Source organism: Sminthopsis crassicaudata, chromosome 1, assembly GCF_048593235.1.
Source record: "Sminthopsis crassicaudata isolate SCR6 chromosome 1, ASM4859323v1, whole genome shotgun sequence".
NCBI classification, from domain to species: Eukaryota; Metazoa; Chordata; class Mammalia; order Dasyuromorphia; family Dasyuridae; genus Sminthopsis; species Sminthopsis crassicaudata.
The window spans coordinates 418212108-418231915 of record NC_133617.1 but is presented as its reverse complement, the minus strand read 5'-3'; the positions used below and the strand labels follow the sequence as shown (position 1 = coordinate 418231915).

The 19808-nt window shown below is 40.3% G+C and overlaps 1 protein-coding gene across 2 annotated transcripts in view; it reads left to right on the top strand.

Moving 5' to 3' along the window:
- The window catches only part of FAM219A (family with sequence similarity 219 member A), a 108530-nt gene that overhangs the window by 76935 nt on the left and 11787 nt on the right, over positions 1 to 19808 (top strand). For both annotated transcript variants that reach the window (XM_074280238.1, XM_074280237.1), the window contains exon 2: positions 7247 to 7346. In XM_074280238.1, the coding sequence (XP_074136339.1) occupies positions 7247 to 7346 (100 nt within the window). The remainder of the gene's footprint in view (positions 1 to 7246; positions 7347 to 19808) is intronic.

The following is a 19808-nucleotide window of genomic DNA, read 5'->3' as shown; positions in this document are numbered from 1 at the left end:
CACTTAATGTAAATTAAAATTGGGTATATGGAAATTAGGACTGTGGATGACCAATTGGAACTCCTTTCCAGAAAAACTGGATTCTCCACAGAGGTGCTGGCCATACTCAGTGTACAGCAAGCAAGTACAGCAAGCTCTGGTCTTTCCTGTATTTTCTAGCCAGAGTACCATAAGAACAACAGAATAGCTACTCACCTCTTATTCCTCACTTTAGTGGGGATGGTGATCAGGGTTGCCTAGCTAAACCATGGCAGAGTAAGGGAGATAAAGAGGAAGAATTAAATTTCTGAGATCTGTAGGAGTTCTTATCACATTTTCAGGAAGCACTTGGGACTGAATTCTTCAACCTGGCAAAACTACAGCTGTGTCAGGCTCCACTAGGAGCTCTATGTTCCACATGCAGGAAGGGACAGGCATCTGGCTTGACCCAAGCTCAGCCAACTTTAGTCAGTCCTCTGCTTCAGGAGGCCTCCAGGACCTCTGCACTTACCAGCAGCACCAACTTCTGGCACCCATGGGTGCTGGGCCCAAGCTCTCAACCTCACTCCAAAGGGCAGCCCAAAATTTGTCAAACCAGCCCTCTCCTACCTATGTCCAGTCTGCCCTCTGTGTTTACCCAGCAACTGCATCTCTTCTAATTCAAAAAGCCTTTTTCTTCTGCCCTTTTGTATCTCTTCCTTGTCCATATATCACAGCTGATATTTCTTCAACATTCTGCTCTCTAATTGCCAAGCAGTGTTTTTGTCTGGGTCTGTGCCACTACTAATTTCAACATGTATTAGCTCTCCCCACACACCTCAGAATGTCTTCTTGTCTATGTTTTAGAAATGGCATCTCAACCCAAGCTGGCAGCTCTGCCCGTTCTAGCCTACTATCTCCCTACTAAGTTATTCTCCCTCCTTCCTTTCCTATCCACCACTCTTAGTGGGCAGACAAAAATGATTCTGATATTTACCATATGAACACCTGGTCCTTCTTGCTCTCCAGCCTTACCAAGCTAAAAAACTTCTTTCACACTGGAACACTGCAGGAAAGGAAAAGGGAGAGTTGGCAAGCAACATCTTTAAGCCATAGGAGTTCTCTCATTGACTTCAGGTCCCTCTCCTCCTTGGTGCTTGAGACTCAATCAAGCCAAATTAACTGATCTAGCTCACTATTAAGCCCTGTGCCCTGTGCCTCTCTGCTGAAAAGAAGACAAAGAAGCAGATTGAGACCCTTCTCTAGGGACCTCTCAGTCATTGCGAAGGAAAACAGCCCAAGAACAATAGAGAACAGCTTAGCATCAAGGGCAAGAGTGTGTGATTCAGACTCATAAGGGCCAGAGGATGCTAGAGTATATGCTGATGGTGAAAAAGGCTTGCTTCTTCAACATATTGGTCAGTTTCTTTTTTTCTCCTTTAACAAACATACTTGTTTCCCACCTTATTTCAGAAGGAACAAAAGCCAATGGGACTGTCTTCCTACCTCATTGAATCATCAGATACAGTGGGCTCAGTGTTGAGGTCATTATGGAGCTTGGACCTGCGGGAGACCATCCTTTGCAATGTAGGCCAGCCCAGACTTCTGTCTGACCAGTTCTGAGAAGTGTGGGCAGAGAAGGGAGCTGCCTGAATAGTTGAATGTGAAAGGCATTGAGGGTTCCCCATTGGCCTACCAGATTGCCTGAAATTTCCCTTTAGAACTTCAAATGCTTATTTTCCTAAGATGGATGGATGGCACGTGAAGGCCTGACCTGTCATTAACTTCTGAGTGAATTAGTTTTTCATATAAAGTCCTCCTGATAGCTGGAGAAGAGCAGAGTTTAATAGAGGAGAAAACTGGTTTAGATTGTAGCCATGGTTCTCAAGCTTTTTAAGTATAGTGACCCATTTTTAACATAAATAAATTTCATAGACTTCCACGTGATTGAGGAAAATGCATAATGATTAAAAAAAACTTTTGAATTCAATAATGATTTTAAATTAACCTGAATTTTATTAATCATCACAGCATCTAATTAAATTTTTAAAAATAGGGAGGCATGTTTGAGATCTAATTTTAGTGTTTACTGTTTAAGAGGTATGCTTGCTTATTTATGTATTTACAGAAGAAGTTGAAGAACCTTTGTAATAACTCCAGTAGGAACCACTGGTTGGGATGGATAAAGGATAAAGCACTGCCTTTGAGGGTGAGGGACACCAGGCTGGTTAAGGAAGCACAAATGAGAGCATTATTTGCCAGAAGGGGAAGAGGAGCTGGGACTGATACTGGGGCAACAGATATTAAGACAGACATTGTCAGTTTCCCAATTTTGGTGACACTTTTTTCCAGAGATATAGAGAACACTATAGTCTGAGACCAGGTTTCCTGTGTTCTGATAGAAATGCCTTTGGAATTCAGAGACTACCATAGCAATTAATTATCATCCCTCACAAATTCATCCTCAAGCCATTGTTTCTATCCTAGGCATCTATTCTTCCTTGAGTTTGGAAACAGAGTCCAGTGTCCATATGACTAGAGTTTGTGCAACTGTACCCTCATTTCCAGTCCCCCCCCTCAGTCCTTCCACTACAATACTTTGTCTTCCCTATTTTCTCTATTGGTGGTAGAACATAAGGGAAATTGACCATGATAGTAGTGATACTTCACTTTTATATATACAGTTTAGAAACCATTCTCCTCAAAGAATCTTTTAAGTTTCCTTCTTTTCCTAAGTTCTGTGGTCTATGACAACACTTTGAGGTATGTAACACAAATAGTAGTATTCTCATTTTGCAAGTGAGGATGCTACTAAATTCCTTTTATGACACAGATATAGTACTGATACCTAAACCAGGAAAAGCCAAAACAGAGAAAGAAAATTGTAGATGAATTTCCCTAATTAATATTAATGCAGATTACAGCAATTTATCAGCAAGATGAGATAGTATGACCAAGTAGTATTTATACAAGAATGCAGGGTTGGTTCAATATCAGGAAAACTATCAACATAATTGATCATGTCAGTAACTAAACTAACAGAAATCATATGATTATCTCAATAGATGCAGAAAAAACATTTGAAAAAATACACCACCTGTTCCTAATAAAAAATACTAAACATAGAAATAATTGGAGTTTTATTTAAAACGTTACATAGCATCAATCTAAAACTAACAGCAAGCATTATATATAATGGGGATAAGCTAGAAGCACTCCCAGTAAGATCAGGGTTTCCCATCATCACCACTATTATTCAATATTGTACTAGAATTGTTAGCTTTAGCAATAAGAGAAGAAAAAGAAATTGAAGGAATTAGAGTAGGTAATGAGGAAATAAAACTATTACTCTTTGCAGATGATAAGATGACATATTTAGAGAATCCTAGAGAATCAAGAAAAAACCTGCTAAAAACACTTACCAACTTTAGTAAGATTGCAGGATATAATAAATCCACATAAATTATTGGCATTTCTATACGTTACCAACAAAGCCCAGCAGCAAGAAATAGAAAGAGAAATCCTATTTAAAGAAAGTGTAGATAATATATTTGGAAGTTTATCTGCCAAGACAAAACCAGGAACTAACTATATGAACACAATTGCAAAACACTTTTGATATAAAGTTAGATCTAAATAATTGGAAGAAGATCAAATACTCATGAGTAGGCAGAGCTAATATAATAAAAATGACAATTCTGTTATTAATAATTATTATAATCTATTATTCAGTGCCATACCAATCAAACTGCCAAATTATTTTATAGAGGTTAAAAAAAATAAGAACAATTCATGGGAAGAACAAAAGGTTAAGAATTTCAAGGGGCAAGAGATACAAAGAGAAATTCCATTCCAAACATATGTTGAGAGTATAAAATATTTGGGAATCCATCTACCAAAGAAAAGTCAGGAATTATATGAGCAAAATTACAAAACACTTGCCACAAAAATAAAGTCAGATTTAAGTAATTGGAAAGACATTCAGTGCTCATGGATAGGCCGAGCGAATATAATAAAGATGACAATACTCCCCAAACTAATCTATTTATTTATTTATTTATTTATACCAATCAGACTCCCAAGAAACTATTTTAGTGACCTAGAAAAAACAGCAACAAAGTTCATATGGAAAAATAAAAGGTCGAGAATTTCAAGGGAATTAATGAAAAAAAAGTCAGATGAAGGTGGTCTAGGTATACCTGATCTAAAACTATATTATATAGCAGCAGTCACCAAAACCATTTGGTATTGGCTAAGAAATAGACCAGTCGATCAGTGGAACAAATTAGGTACAAAGGACAAAAAAGGGTACAACTATAGCAATCTAGTGTTTGATAAACCCAAAGATACCAACATTAGGGATAAAAATGCATTATTTGAAAAAAACTGTTGGGAAAACTGGAAATTAGTATGGCAGAAATTAGATATGGACCCACACTTAACACCATATACCAAGATAAGATCAAGATGGGTCCATGATTTAGGCATAAAGAATGAGATCATAAATAGATTAGAGGAACAGAGGATAGTCTACCTCTCAGACCTGTGGAGGAGGAAGGAATTTATGACTAGAGAAGAACTAGAGATCATTATTGATCACAAAATAGAAGATTTTGATTACATCAAACTAAAAAGTTTCTGTACAAACAATACTAATTCAAACATGATTAGAAGGGAAGTAACAAATTGGAAAAATATTTTTATAGTTAAAGGTTCTAATAAAGGTCTCATTTCCAAAATATATAGAGAATTGATCCTAATTTATAAGAAATCAAACCATTCTCCAATTGATAAATGGTCAAAGGATATGAACAAACAATTCTCAGATGATGAAATTGAAATTATATCCACTCATATGAAAGGGTGTTCCAAATCACTACTGATCAGAGAAATGCAAATTAAGACAACTCTGAGATATCACTACACACCTGTCAGGTTGGCTAAGATGACAGGAACAAATAATGATGAATGTTGGAGGAGATGTGGGAAAACTGGGACACTAATACATTGTTGGTGGAGTTGTGAAACTGGCAACTGAGTGAATGCCCATCAATTGGAGAATGGATGAATAAATTGTGGTATATGAATATTATGGAATATTATTGTTCTGTAAGAAATGATCAACAGGGTGATTTCAGAGAGGCCTGGAGAGACTTACATGAACTGATGCTGAGTGAAATGAGCAGGACCAAGAGATCATTATATACTTCAACATTAACACTATATGATGATCAATTCTAATGGAGTTGGCCCTCTCCAGCAATGAGATGAACCAAATCAGTTCCAATAGTGCAGTAATGAATAGAACCAGCTACACCCAGGGAAAAAACTCTGGGAAATGAGTGTATACCACTACATAGAATTCCCAATCCCTCTATTTTTGTCCGCCTGCATTTTTTATTCCCTTCACAGGTTAATTATACATTATTTCAAAGTCCTATTCTTCTTGTGCAGCAAAATAACTATGGATATGTATACATATATTGTATTTAACATATATTGGTCTGCCTGCTATCTGGAGGAGGAGGGGAAAGGAGGGGGAAAATTGGAACTAAAGGTTTTGCAATTGTCAGTGCTAAAAAAAATTACCTATGCATATACCCTATAAATAAAAATCTATAATAATAAAAAAAGAAATCCTGTTCAAAAAGCACTCCTTTTGAAGTATTGTTAATTCCAATAGGAGATCTTGGCTGATAAGAATCTAAGCCTGGGAAACTGGGCTGTCCCAGCCCCAGATCTGACCTGCTAAGGCTGTCCCAGCCCCCACCAAGAACCCAATATAACATCCTTCCTTCAATGAAGGTCTTTTGCAGATGGACCCAGATAGCTCACTCAGCTGTCAGGACCTTCTGTCCACTGAGAACTGCATTCTCAGTGCAAAATTCCATTTTCCCATAGATCTGCTACTATAGAAGTCAGTCTCTTGGTAAACTGATTCCTATCCAACAATAAACTTTCATTTTGCAACTAAAAATGAGCAAATTCTTTCACTCCTAAAACCTGTGGCCAATTTAAAGGGTATTCTTAACAACTCTCTTATCATCACTAACCTCTAGACCACCAGGCATCTAAACCACTCAAACTGCATCAAAGGGAAAATCATTTTGTGACATGAAAAAAAGATGGAAAGATTGGGATTATGTGAACTTCAGGGAGGATTAGCTGGGGAGTGATTATGACAAATTAAATATTTGAACATTAATTTAGGAGGAAGGTCCATTGGGATGGGCCACACTGGCTTTAGATCTTTGATTTAACATCTTCATCTCAGAGTTCAGGAATCAGTTGTATTTTGGTATGCTCATAGTAGCACCCTGAGGTTTGAATCTGCTCAGTAGGAAAACTAAGGTATTAGAGATGGAGTAGGAATGAGAAGCCAGCTCCCCTTGCTCTCTGGCCCCACTTTTTCCCTGTGAATTGGAGCAAAGCCTTGGTTCCCCCTGCAACTGTTCAAAGTGCTCACTATGCACCAGCCAGGCCAGAGAGTGAAGTATTTGCTTCCATCCTCTTGTGCCTATCAATATCCCTCTGGCTCCAAGAAGAAATTAATTGGGAGAATGGAAATCCTGGGCTATGCTGCTGGCCAGAGTTCAGTCTGAGCTAAGAAGGCAGCCTGGGAAGTAGCCTGGGGCCCCAGCCACAGGCAGAAGACCTTGAAGCTGCCACTTGTGTCACTGGCTTTGTGGGACCAGAAAATTGAGAGTGAACAAGGTGCATAACAAAGTATGGCCCTGAATTAAAATACAGAAGAAAAGGGTGTCTGCAAAATAGAAGTGTCCTTTTACTAGATGGGTCCTGAGGGATTCCCTTCCACTTTATCCCCAAACCCTGCTAATCAGGGTCTGTATGTATGCTCAGGAAGAATAACCACTCTCTCTCTTTCCTTTCCACCCTACCCTTTCTCTCATACCCTATATTCACAATAAGAGAAAAATCTAAATTAGGCATTTATATAATATTAATATGTTGATACATATTGTGACTAGAGGAGAGGGAGATTTAAGTGGTCTGGAATAATTGAGTAAGGTTTAATAAGGAAGGTGGGAATTGAGTTGGGCCTTGAAACATTTGTAGAACATAGTATGATTAATGGGGTTCAGACTGTCTCCTGCACTGAAGTTAGGAAAACGGTTGGGGGGAGGGAAGTGGCAAGTGGGGAAGAGACATATCAGAGTCTCCATCAAGCTTTCCCTCAAGGGATTCTGAGTCAGAAAGGGAAATCAGTGTATCAAAGTCCTTTCATTTGGCTCTTAATGATTTCTTCCCAACTATTTTCTCTCCCCAGGATCCAGCAGCTGCATCCATCTCAGATGGAGACTGTGATGCCCGAGAAGGGGAGACTGTAGCCATGAATTACAAACCATCCCCGCTCCAAGTGAAATTGGGTGAGTTTTCTTGTATGACCCATAGGCAATATTGCCAACGATTCTTCTTACCTGGGAAAGATGGCAACTCAACACCAGAATCCTGGTATCTTGGGGTTGATCTATAAGAGATTACCTTGTATACTATTTCTCTCTTTTGTTATTAAGAGTCTCCAAAATGATAGCCTTAAAAGGTAAGTAGAATTTAGACAAGTAGAAGTGAGATAAAATGAAATGGAAACAAAGACAGGGTGAAAACAAGTAGTCTATCCTGTCTAGAGTAGAGTATATCTTACAGATAGTCTCTATAGATAAAAATAGATTCCAAGTTTTTTGGACATATATAGGACATAGTTATGACTAGAATATAGACAATGTAAGAGTAAATCATGGGAATTTTAAGGCTAGGATAATAGAATTTAAAGACAAAAAGTACCTTGGAATTATATTCTAGAGTTCCCTAATCTTACATATGAGGGAACTAAAGTACAGAGAACATAAATGATTCTCCCATGGTCACATAACAGAAATTCGCAGAGCCAGTATTTGAAAGTCAGGTTCTGTGACTCAGGTGAAGAGTCAGTTCATAAAAAGCCTCAGATACCAGGAAAAGAGGCTAGGCTTGATTCTCTAGTTACTGAAGAATCATTGAGGATTTTTGAGCAAAACTATATTGTGATAGAATTTTTAGTTAGATGGACCTGATTATGTGAGATGGATTGTTTGGAGCACAGAGATGTCCACAAAATGATCTTGAAAGCTTATCTCAGACACCATTTTGTACAGGAAACTTCACCAGCTTCTCCACACTGTTTTTTTCTTCCTCAGATTATTTGATATTTGCTTATTCATATACTATGGAATATAAGCTCCTTGAGAACAAAGACTATTTTGTCTTTATATTCCCAGTAGCCTATATAATGGCTTGCCCATATTAGACACGATGAATGTTTATGCTCAGATACATACTAGCTGTATGACCCTGGGCAGGTCACTTAACTCTGTTTGCCTCAGATTCTTTGATAAGATTTAGGTAAGGGGTAGCAAAATGAAATTAGGGTTAATTGAGGTGTAGTGGCAGGTTCGGGGTACAGGGAGTCAAATAGAGTTCCCCTGCAACCCCTTTGGATTTGGCGCAAGGATACAGAGTTAAATGAGGTCTAGTAAAGGAATTTACGGACTCGAAAACCTAGATTAATAAAAGAGGTTTATTTTGGGGTTTGGAAGTAAGGTTAAACGTAGAAAAACGCCAGAGCCAGGGCTGGCACCGGGCGGACAGGAACCCTTGGCATGACCGGCATAAGGATGCTATATTTGGGGCTCCTGCAAAGAGTGGACTCCAGTTTCCCTCTTTTATAATGGGGGGGCTTTTGGTAAAGGGGCCCGTGGGTGAAGTCCCAGGTTGGCTCCTGGCTGGTTTCAGCCAGGGTTAGAATTTGAATAGAATTCAATAGGTTTTTTTGATAAGGAACTGTTTGTGCTTGGGGTGGGGGTTAGGGAAACCTGAGCAGATCATTTGAATGGGGGCTGGGACAGCTCAAGTTAGCTCAGCTCCAATGGGGGCTGGGAGAGCCTGGATATCTGCCATTGAAATTCATGGGGGCTGGGAATTAGAAAGGAATCTTAACCCATATCATCTTCATTTGTAAAATGAACTGCAAAAGGAAATGGAACACCCCTCTAGTATCTTTGCCAAGAAAACCCCAAATGGGGTCATGAAGGGTTTAATAATTGGGAAAAAAAAAAAAAGGCAGAAAGCTATTTAGAATGGGTTTTAAGCTCTAGGCTAGGATCAATGCAGCTGAAATTAAAGGAAGGTGCTACATGGAAGGGAAATTGTGAAAGGTATATTTTCCCCTTGGGCATTTGTATCTTAGGGTTTTCTTGGCATCATAGTGCCCATAGCACCTGGGAATAGAGAGAGAAGGGGTGATAGGGAAGGGAAAGTATGTGAGGTTCAGCCATCTCTGGGAAGAGACAGCTTGATATCTTTCAAGGCACAAAGTATTTCATGGCTGAGGAGTGAGCATGCCCCTCTCATCCCCATAACTAGCCTTGCAGCAGAGAGAGAGATTGGCTGTTCCAGCAGAGTATCTGTGCAGCATATTCAGTCCATGATGGGCCTGTTAGCAGCTCTGAGCCACATGCTTTAGGCCGATCTCTCTCTTTCTCTCTCTCTCTCTCTCTCTCTCTCTCTCTCTCTCTCTCTCTCTCTCTCTCTCTCTCTCTCTCTCTCTCTCTCTCTCTCTCTCTTTCCTGTCTCTGTCTCTCTCCCCTTCCCTCTTCCTTCCTTCCTCTCTCTCTCTCTCATCTGTAATCTCTTTCTGTCTCTCATCTGTAACTCTTTCTCTCATGTAACTCTCTCATCTGCAACTTTCTTTTTCTCATCTGTAATTCTCTTTCTCTCTCTCATCTATAACTCTCTCTCTTTCTGTCTCTCATCTGTAACTCTCTCATCTGTAACTCTCTCTTTCTCTCATCTGTAACTCTTTCTCTCATGTAACTCTCTCATCTGCAACTTTCTTTTTCTCATCTGTAATTCTTTCTCTCTCATCTGTAACTCTCTCTCTGTCTCTCATCCGTAACTCTCTCTCTCATCTGTAACTCTCTCTTTCTCTCATCTGTAACTCTTTCTCTCATGTAACACTCTCATCTGTAACTTTCTCTTTCTCATCTGTAATTCTTTCTCTCATCTGTACCTCTCTTTCTGTCTTTCATCTGTAACTGTCTTTCTGTCTCTCATCTGTAACTCTCTTTCTCTTACTCATCTGTAACTTTGTCTTTCTCTTTCTCATGTGTAACTCTCTTTCTCTCATCTGTAACTCTCTGTCTCTCATCTGTAACTCTCTCTCATCTGTAACTCTCTTTCTGTCTCATCTGTAACTCTCTCTCTCTCTCTTTCTGTCTCTCATCTGTAAGCCTCTCTCTCTGTCTCTCATCTGTAACTCTCTTTGTCTCTCATCTGTAATTCTCTTTTTCTCTCTCTCTGTCTTTCATCTGTAACTCTCTTTCTTTCATCTGTAACCCTTTCTCTCTCTCATCTGTAACTCTCTCTTTCTCTCTCATCTGTAATCTCTCTTTCTGTCTCTCATCTCTAAGTCTCTTCCTCTCTTTCTGTCTCTCATCTGTAACTCTCTTTTTCTCTGTCTTTCATCTGTAACTCTCTCTCTCTCATCTGTAAATCTCTCTTTCTCTCTCATCTGTAACTCTCTTTCTTTCATCTGTAACTTTCTCTTTCTCTCTCTCTGTCTCTCATCTGTAACTTTTTCTGTCTCTCATCTGTAACTCTTTTTTTCTCTCTGTCTTTCATCTGTAACTCTTTCATATGTAACTCTCTCTCTCATCTGTAACTCTCTTTCTCTCTCTCTCTCTCATCTGTAACTCTCTTTCTCTCATCTGTAACTCTGTCTTTCATCTGTAACTCTCTTTCTCTCATCTGTAACTCTCTCTCATCTGTAACTCTCTTTCTGTCTCTCATCTGTAAGTCTCTTTCACTCATCTGTAACTCTCTTTCTGTCTCTCATCTGTAACTCTCTCTCTCATCTGTAACTTTCTCTCTCATCTGTATCTCTCTCATCTGTAACTCTCTCATCTGTAACTCTCTGTCTCTCATCTGTAACTCTCTGTCTCATCTGTAACTCTCTCTTTCTCTTTCTGTCTTTCATCTGTAAGTCTCTCTCTGTCTCTCATTTGTAACTTTCTTTCTGTCTCTCATCTATAACTCTCCTTTTCTATCTCTCTGTCTTTCATCTGTAACTTTCTCTCATCTGTAACTCTCTTTCTCTCATCTGTAACTCTCTCTTCTGTAACTCTCTTTCTCTCTCTCATCTGTAACTCTCTCTTTCTCTCATCTGTAACTCTCTCTCTCTTCTGTAACTCTCTTTCTCTCTGTGTGTCTCTCATCTGTAACTCTCTTTCTGTCTCTCATCTGTAACTCTCTCTCTCTTTCTGTCTCTCATCTGTAAGTCTCTTTCTCTCATCTGTAACTCTATTTCTGTCTCATCTGTAACTCTCTTTCTGTCTCTCATCTGTAACTCTCTCTCTCTTTCTGTCTCTCATCTGTAAGCCTCTCTCTGTCTTTCATCTGTAACTCTCTCTTTCTCATCTGTAACTCTCTCATCTGTAACTCTCTTTCTTTCATCTGTAACTCTCTCTCATCTGTAACTCTCTCTTTCTCATCTATAATTCTTTCTGTCTCTCATCTGTAACTCTCTCTCTCTCTCATCTGTAATCTCTTTTTGTCTCTCATCTGTAAGTCTCTTTCTTTCATCTGTAACTCTATTTCTGTCTCATCTGTAACTCTCTCTCTCTCTCTCTCATCTGTAACTCTCTTTCTGTCTCTCATCTGTAAGCCTCTCTCTGTCTTTCATCTGTAACTCTCTCTCTCATCTGTAACTTTCTCTCTCATCTGTAACTCTCTTTCTCTCTCTCTCTGTCCCTCATCTGTAACTCTCTCTTTCTCTCATCTGTAACTTTCTCTCTCTGTCTTTCATCTGTAACTCTCTTTCTCTCATCTGTAACTCTCTTTCTGTCTCTCATATGTAACTCTCTTTCTCTCTCTCATCTGTAACTCTCTCTTTCTCTTTCTGTCTCATCTGTAAGTCTCTCTCTCTGTCTCTTATTTGTAACTTTATTTCTGTCTCTCATCTGTAACTCTCCTTTTCTATCTCTCTGTCTTTCATCTGTAACTCTCTCTCTCATCTGTAACTCTCTTTCATCTGTAACTCTCTCTTTCTCTCATCTGTAACTCTCTCTTCTGTAACTCTCTTTCTCTCTCTGTGTCTCTCATCTGTAACTCTCTTTCTGTCTCTCATCTGTAACTCTCTCTCTCTGTCTCTCATCTGTAAAGTCTCTCTCTGTGTCTCTCATCTGTAACTTTCTTTCTGTCTTATCTGTAACTCTTTTTCTCTCTCTCTTTCATCTGTAACTCTTTCTCTCTCTCATGAGTAACTCTTTCTCTCTCTCATGTATAACTCTCTTTCTGTCTCTCATCTGTAACTCTTTCTGTCTCTCATCTGTAACTCTCTCATCTGTAACTTCTTTCTCTCTGTGTGTCTCTCATCTGTAACTCTCTATCTCATCTGTAACTCTCTCTCTCTCTCTCTCTCTCTCTCTCTCTCTCTCTCTCTCTCTCTCTATTTCTGTCTCTTATCTGTAACTTTCTTTCTATCTTATCTGTAACTCTCTTTTTCTCTCTCTCTTTCATCTGTAACTCTCTCTCTCTCATCTGTAACTCTCTTTCTCTCTCTCTTTCTGTCTCTCATCTGTAACTCTCTCTGTCTCTCATCTGTAACTCTGTCTCTCATCTGTAAGTCTCTCTCTGTCTCTCATCTGTAACTTTCTTTCTGTCTTATCTGTAACTCTTTTTCTCTCTCTTTCATCTGTAAATCTCTCTTTCTCTCTCTCATCTGTAACTCTCTCTCTCTCTTTCTGTCTCTCATCTGTAACTCTCTCTTTCTGTCTCTCATCTGTAATCTCATCTGTAACTCTCTTTCTCTCTCATCTGTAAGTCTCTTTCGCTCTTTCTGTCTCTCATCTGTAACTCTCTTTCTGTCTCATCTGTAACTCTCTCTCTCTTTCTGTCTCTCATCTGTAAGTCTCTCTTTCTCTCTCTCATCTGTAACTCTCTCTTTCTGTCTCTCATCTATAACTCTCTTTCTGTCTCTCATCTGTAACTCTCTCATCTGTAATTCTTTCTCTCTGTGTGTCTCTCATCTGTAACTCTCTTTCTGTCTCATCTGTAACTAACTCTCTCTCTCTCTCTCTCTCTCTCTCTCTCTCTCTCTCTCTCTCTCTCTCTTTCTGTCTCTCATCTGTAAGTCTCTCTCTGTCTCTCATCTGTAACTTTCTTTCTGTCTTATCTGTAACTCTTTCTCTCTCTCTTTCTCTCTCATCTGTAACTCTTTCTCTCTCTCTTTCTGTCTCTCATCTGTAACTCTCTCTTTCTGTCTCTCATCTGTAATCTCATCTGTAACTCTCTCTCTCTCATCTGTAAGTCTCTTTCTCTCTTTCTGTCTCTCATCTGTAACTCTGTCTCATCTGTAACTCTCTCTCTCTCTTTCTGTCTCTCATCTGTAAGTCTCTCTCTTTGTCTCTCATCTGTAACTTTCTTTCTGTCTTATCTGTAACTCTCTCTTTCTCTCTCTCATGTGTAACTCTCTCTCTCATGTATAACTCTCTTTCTCTCTCTCATCTGTAACTCTCTTTCTCTCTCTCTTTCTGTCTCTCATCTGTAACTCTCTCTGTCTCTCATCTGTAACTCTGTCTCTCATCTGTAAGTCTCTCTCTGTCTCTCATCTGTAACTTTCTTTCTGTCTTATCTGTAACTCTTTTTCTCTCTCTTTCATCTGTAAATCTCTCTTTCTCTCTCTCATCTGTAACTCTCTCTCTCTCTTTCTGTCTCTCATCTGTAACTCTCTCTTTCTGTCTCTCATCTGTAATCTCATCTGTAACTCTCTTTCTCTCTCATCTGTAAGTCTCTTTCGCTCTTTCTGTCTCTCATCTGTAACTCTCTTTCTGTCTCATCTGTAACTCTCTCTCTCTTTCTGTCTCTCATCTGTAAGTCTCTCTTTCTCTCTCTCATCTGTAACTCTCTCTTTCTGTCTCTCATCTATAACTCTCTTTCTGTCTCTCATCTGTAACTCTCTCATCTGTAATTCTTTCTCTCTGTGTGTCTCTCATCTGTAACTCTCTTTCTGTCTCATCTGTAACTAACTCTCTCTCTCTCTCTCTCTCTCTCTCTCTCTCTCTCTCTCTCTCTCTCTCTTTCTGTCTCTCATCTGTAAGTCTCTCTCTGTCTCTCATCTGTAACTTTCTTTCTGTCTTATCTGTAACTCTTTCTCTCTCTCTTTCTCTCTCATCTGTAACTCTTTCTCTCTCTCTTTCTGTCTCTCATCTGTAACTCTCTCTTTCTGTCTCTCATCTGTAATCTCATCTGTAACTCTCTCTCTCTCATCTGTAAGTCTCTTTCTCTCTTTCTGTCTCTCATCTGTAACTCTGTCTCATCTGTAACTCTCTCTCTCTCTTTCTGTCTCTCATCTGTAAGTCTCTCTCTTTGTCTCTCATCTGTAACTTTCTTTCTGTCTTATCTGTAACTCTCTCTTTCTCTCTCTCATGTGTAACTCTCTCTCTCATGTATAACTCTCTTTCTCTCTCTCATCTGTAACTCTCTCTTTCTGTCTCTCATCTGTAACTCTCTTTCTGTCTCTCATCTGTAACTCTCTGTCTCTCATCTGTAACTCTCTCATCTGTAACTCTTTCTCTCTGTGTGTCTCTCATCTGTAACTCTCTGTCTCATCTGTAACTCTCTCTCTCTCTCTCTCTCTCTCTCTCTCTCTCTCTCTCTCTCTCTCTCTCTCTCTCTCTCTCTCTCTCTCTCTCTCTCTCTCTCTCTCTCTCTCTCGTTGGACTGAATGATCTCTAAGGTTCCTTCTAGCCCTAAAATCCTAGGGACTAAAAAGACCAAAAATCCTTAAATCCCTATTTTCTCTCTACCCAACTAACCCTTAAGGCTTCCTACTTTCCCAGGCTGGAATGTTAGGCCCTATTCTTTTCCCATCCCTTCTTCTTCTTTATTGCATTTAGCCCTTCCTCTGCCCCCCCCCCAACCCCTATCCATCTGTGCTACCAAGAGGAAGCTTCTGCAGTAAGAAATAAAATCTGGAGTCTGATGGGGAGCCAAGCCCCTCGATCAATACCATTAGCATCTCCTTCTCTGCTCAGCTTCCTGCAGTGGCTTATCCCCCCACCGTCTGTCTCCCCCAGCCCCTCCTTCTGTCCTGCTGCTCCTCGGCCTGGCTCCTCCAGCTGGGATTCATGCTAATTAGATGAAGCAGCTGTTGTTTCTCTGTTGAAATTGGCAGGAGGGTGGGGGTGGGGCCAGGCAGTTGGTCAAAGTGGAGTTATATGGAATAGCCCCTGGGGCTCTTCTCTGCTCCAGCCTCCTCTTACCTTGCAGGTCCTTGGCCTTTCTATGTGACAAGAAAGGATGGACTCTGGAGCCTGGGGGGGGGGGGGGGGAAGTACTGAGCAGGGGACTTCCTGCCCTTGGTCACTCAGGCTCTGATCCATAAAAGATTAGAAGCATTGACCCTCCACTTCCCCCTCCTCTAGAATTCCTTGCTCTAGGAAGTCCTTCCCACCCCACCCAGGAGGAAGCCTCTAGGTACACTGGAAAGCAGGTGACATCTTCGATCTGTATTCAGATTCTGAGTCTGACAAACACTTGGCAGCCCTCAAGCTTAGTCTGGGCAAGTCACTTCCCATTTCTGGCCCTCAGTTTGTAGAATGAGAGAACTATACTTGACCTCTCAGGCTATGACCTCCTGATGTCTGAGGAGCCCTTCACACAGCTGAGCCGCTCTAAACCGTAGGATGTGACCAGAGTCCCTTCTGCCTAGTAAGAGGTGAGCTCTCCACCCCCTCACCCAGGGGGATGATCTCTTTCAGGAACCAACCTCCCTCTCAGTGCCTGGTTGTCTCACCATCTCTTTTCTGGCCAGAGCATTTGGTGCCATAAAGGATCTAGCCCTCAACCTTGGACTTCCTTTCTCACCATCGACTCCTCGGAAGTCTTGAGGTGGGCCTTTCCTTTGGCCACAGGGCTCTCTCCTTCCAGTTAACCTTCTCTTATCTCTATACCCTGGCGTAAGACGCTGTCTTCTTGTCATCCATGAACCTCCTTAACATCTCAGCACATCTCTAATGTCTCCTGTCTCTCCAGCCGCCTGGAGCCAACAGACCTGGATTCCCTCAGCTTTTACTTTCTCTTTCTATTTTTCTCCCAGTCTACCACACACTGCAAACCACAAGAGTAGGATTTCCTAGAGTTTATCTACAAGGGAAAGGAAACTAAACAAAAACAAGAATACACCAGGGCAGGCTAACTAGAAAACTGTATAACTTTAAGGGAAAAAAAGCTCCTTAATTCCCAATTTGAAGTTACTTAAATTTCTAAACTGTCTTAACTACCTGAAATCCCCTGAAATAATTTAGTCCATCTTGATACTTTAATGATCTGTGGCCTCCTAGCTCCAGATAAGATTGGCATCTTTTGCCTCAGAAAAAGCAAAGACAGTTTGGGAATTTTCCCACCTGGATGCATTGACTCAAGCATTTCCTCACATCCTACACTCCTGGGATCACTATTGTCCAAACAGGAAGCCCAATTACTAGGCAAATTTTTGTTACTCTTCCCATGTTAATATTTTCCCTTAGCCAAAGTACCCTCTCCTTTAGGGGAAAAATATTATTTGGGGCAAATGAAAGGCAAATATTGTTTTTATTACCTCAAAAAATCAGTTACATTACACAGCAAATGGGACTTAAGAGCTAAGAGATCAGAATAGGTCAATAGTTTCATTTTATAAAGCAAAAAGCTGGTTTCAGAGAAGTTAAAGAGAGTAATTGCCCCTGATTACCTCCCAGAACTTAATTGTTCCATTCACAAGTAAACTGCTTCTTCAGAAGTATCTGTCCCCATTCTGAGTCTGCTTCTGCCCAAATATGACTCCTCCCAGAAAGCCTGTTGCTAGTTTGTTTCATCTCCTGCTTTCCTCTAAACTGATGAACTTTGGCACACAGACAATAGTTACCCCAAGACCTCTACCCCTTCCCCTTGATCTGCCACTCCCAGGATTCCTTCTAAGGTTTCCTTATGCCTCTTCCTCAGTGTCTCTCCAATATACTTCCTGTAAATGGCCTGCAGGTCAGCACCAGGCAGGACTCTGCCAAAAAGCTTTCTACCCATTTCTAATCTTCCCTAATCTAGTGTCTAAGTAGAGAGACCCTCTAAGTCACTTAACTTTGGCCTTAATTTCCTCAATTGTAAAATGGAGATAATCACAGCATTTGCTTTTCAAGATCATTTGAGATAATTGTAAAGTATTTAGCACGGTTCCTGACATTTAATAAATGTTTGGTCCTTTTCCTGCCTACCTCTCCCCTCTCCCTATTAATTGATTTCCTAGCACTACAATATCCCTGTCCCTTCCCTTCAGTTTCCACATTCATTCAAAGCCCTCTCAAGTCCTCAGAACAGTAGGCCAGTCCTTTCTCTCCATTTCCAGTGAATCCTCAACAGGACTCTACATGCTCTATAGAGCTGGACACATTCAAAGACAGTGGTTGGGGGAGGGGAGGAGAGGCATCCTTATACCAACCACCATTGACCGAGCCCAAAGGCAGCTGAGTTACATGGGATTTCCTTGTGTAGCTTTCTGGGAAGTAGCTGTGTCAAGCAGGGTTTGTAAGGTAAATGCAAAAGGAAGATATAGGGAAGAAATGAAAAAGATTAGCAGAGGAAAGAGCCCAGAAAACTGGTCAAGACAGATGCTTAGAGCTGAGAAGTAGAGGGAAGGAGACAGGTGCATCCAAAGGCTGCCATCAAGGTTGGGGATTCCCTAAATAAAGCCTGGTTGCTTCACTCTGGCCTCAGAAAAGGCCTAGGTAGAGAAATGCCTTATGACTGGCAGAAATATCTTGTCTCTAGGGGGCTACCTTCCTGTTCTCCTGAAGGGTGGGGTTTGATGAGCTGACCCTAATATAAGCCCTGCTTCTCCCAGAGAGGTTGTAGGGGGACCCTCAGATGTGAGCCAGAGATATCTCTGTGATATTCCTCAGTTAGTCAATCAGCAAGTACTTAAGTGTCAACTCAGAGGATATTAAAAAAAAAATAAATTCCCTGATCTCAAGGAGTTTACATTCTAATTAATATATAGCCCTGTGAGTCTATGCCATACTATGGCATTACCTCAGGATCTGGATTTAAAGCTTCAGGCAAGAGTGATTGAGCCTCTGAGGAGGTGGGGGTGGAGGGGGTAAAACTGTGGGTTTCTACAATGGAACTCCCCTGGCTGTGATTGCCATCTAGTGTTCCTGTTGGGGATTACAGCACGGCAACCTAAGCTGGCAGGGAATCCCCCAAAATTCCCCACAGTTGCCTGAGCCCAGAGCTCTTTCTTGGTTGTCAGGAGGGGCAAGATCTGGATGACCTTGGCAAAAAATCATAAAGGAATTGAAGTCTGCCTTTGCCTTATCTTTTCCTTTCTATGACTTGTCCACCTGCCTGGCAACTTACCCTTCCTAGTGGCTTTTCTGTCTTCTCTTCTTCCTCCTTCCTCACTTCCTTTTTCCATCTCTCACCATCTCTCCATCTCACTATTTCTCTCTCTCTCTCTCTCTCTCTCTCTCTCTCTCTCTCTCTCTCTCTCTCTCTCTCTCTCTCTCTCTCTCTCTCTCTCTCTCTCTCTCTCTCTTATCCTTCTCTCTCCCTCTCCCTCCTTCCTCTTTGTCTCTTTCTGTCTCTGTCTCTCTCTCCTCCCCTTCTTCCCCCTGCTCCCCTACCAGGCACATTGGAAAGAATATTGTTCTTGGAGTCAAGAAGAGCTGGCTTCCAATCTTGCCTGAGACACTAGTCATGTGACCCCAAGAAAATCTCTTCACATCTCTCATCCTTTCTCATCTGTAAAATTAGAGAATTGGACTCAATTGTCCTCTAAGATTCCTTCCAATTCTAACTGTAATCCTATAAACACTACTGTCATAGAAGGACTTGATTTGATATCAAGGTTTTATTCCTTAAAATAAATGCTGATCCCTATTTTCCTTTTCTTGTGAGATTTGGCACTTTAAGTCTTATCTCTAATTGTGCAAGCCTGCTATAGAAAACGGGTCCTATATATATGGGACCTGCTTTTATATATATACATACATACATACATATATATATATATATGTATGTATGTATATATACATATATATATGTATGTATATATACATATATATGTGTGTGTGTGTGTGTACATATATATATATATATGGGACCTGCTTTCTATATTTTGGGGAAGAAGGGAGATTCTTCCCTTGGCCTCTGAAATTCCAATAAACAGTGACCCCAGATGTGAAAGAACTCAGTACATATCTGGGTCATGATGTATTGAACAGGTAGAAGGAAGAACAAATTGGGCTCTCACAGGAATGAAACAGGTATTTTTTAGATCCAAGAGAATGAATTCATTCCAGTCCTTAACAGGACTGTTTTCTCTGGGTCTTCCCATATCTTTAAATGATAATAATTATGATTATGGGAATTATTATTAACAATAATAAAAGCATTTCCATAGCACTTAAAAATTTTCAGAACACTTTACATATGTTATCTATCTCCTTTGATACTCAGAATAGCCTTGTGAAATAGATATTTTTTCCTATTTTACAGGTAAAGAAACTGAGGCTGAAAAAGGTTAAATAAAGTAGATAGAGTGTTGAACTTAGAGTTATAAAGGCCTGAGTTGGAGCTGGGCCATCTAGCTGCCAACATTCATACCAAAGGAATGATTTATTTTTAAGATCTGTAAAGGATATTTAAAACCCCCAAATTTTTACTCTCTTTAATTTAGAGATGAATTTCAAATACCTCAAGTTTCCATTTTCCTCCAAAGAAGACCAAATGTATGTGACTTTAACTTTGCTCATGAAATCTTA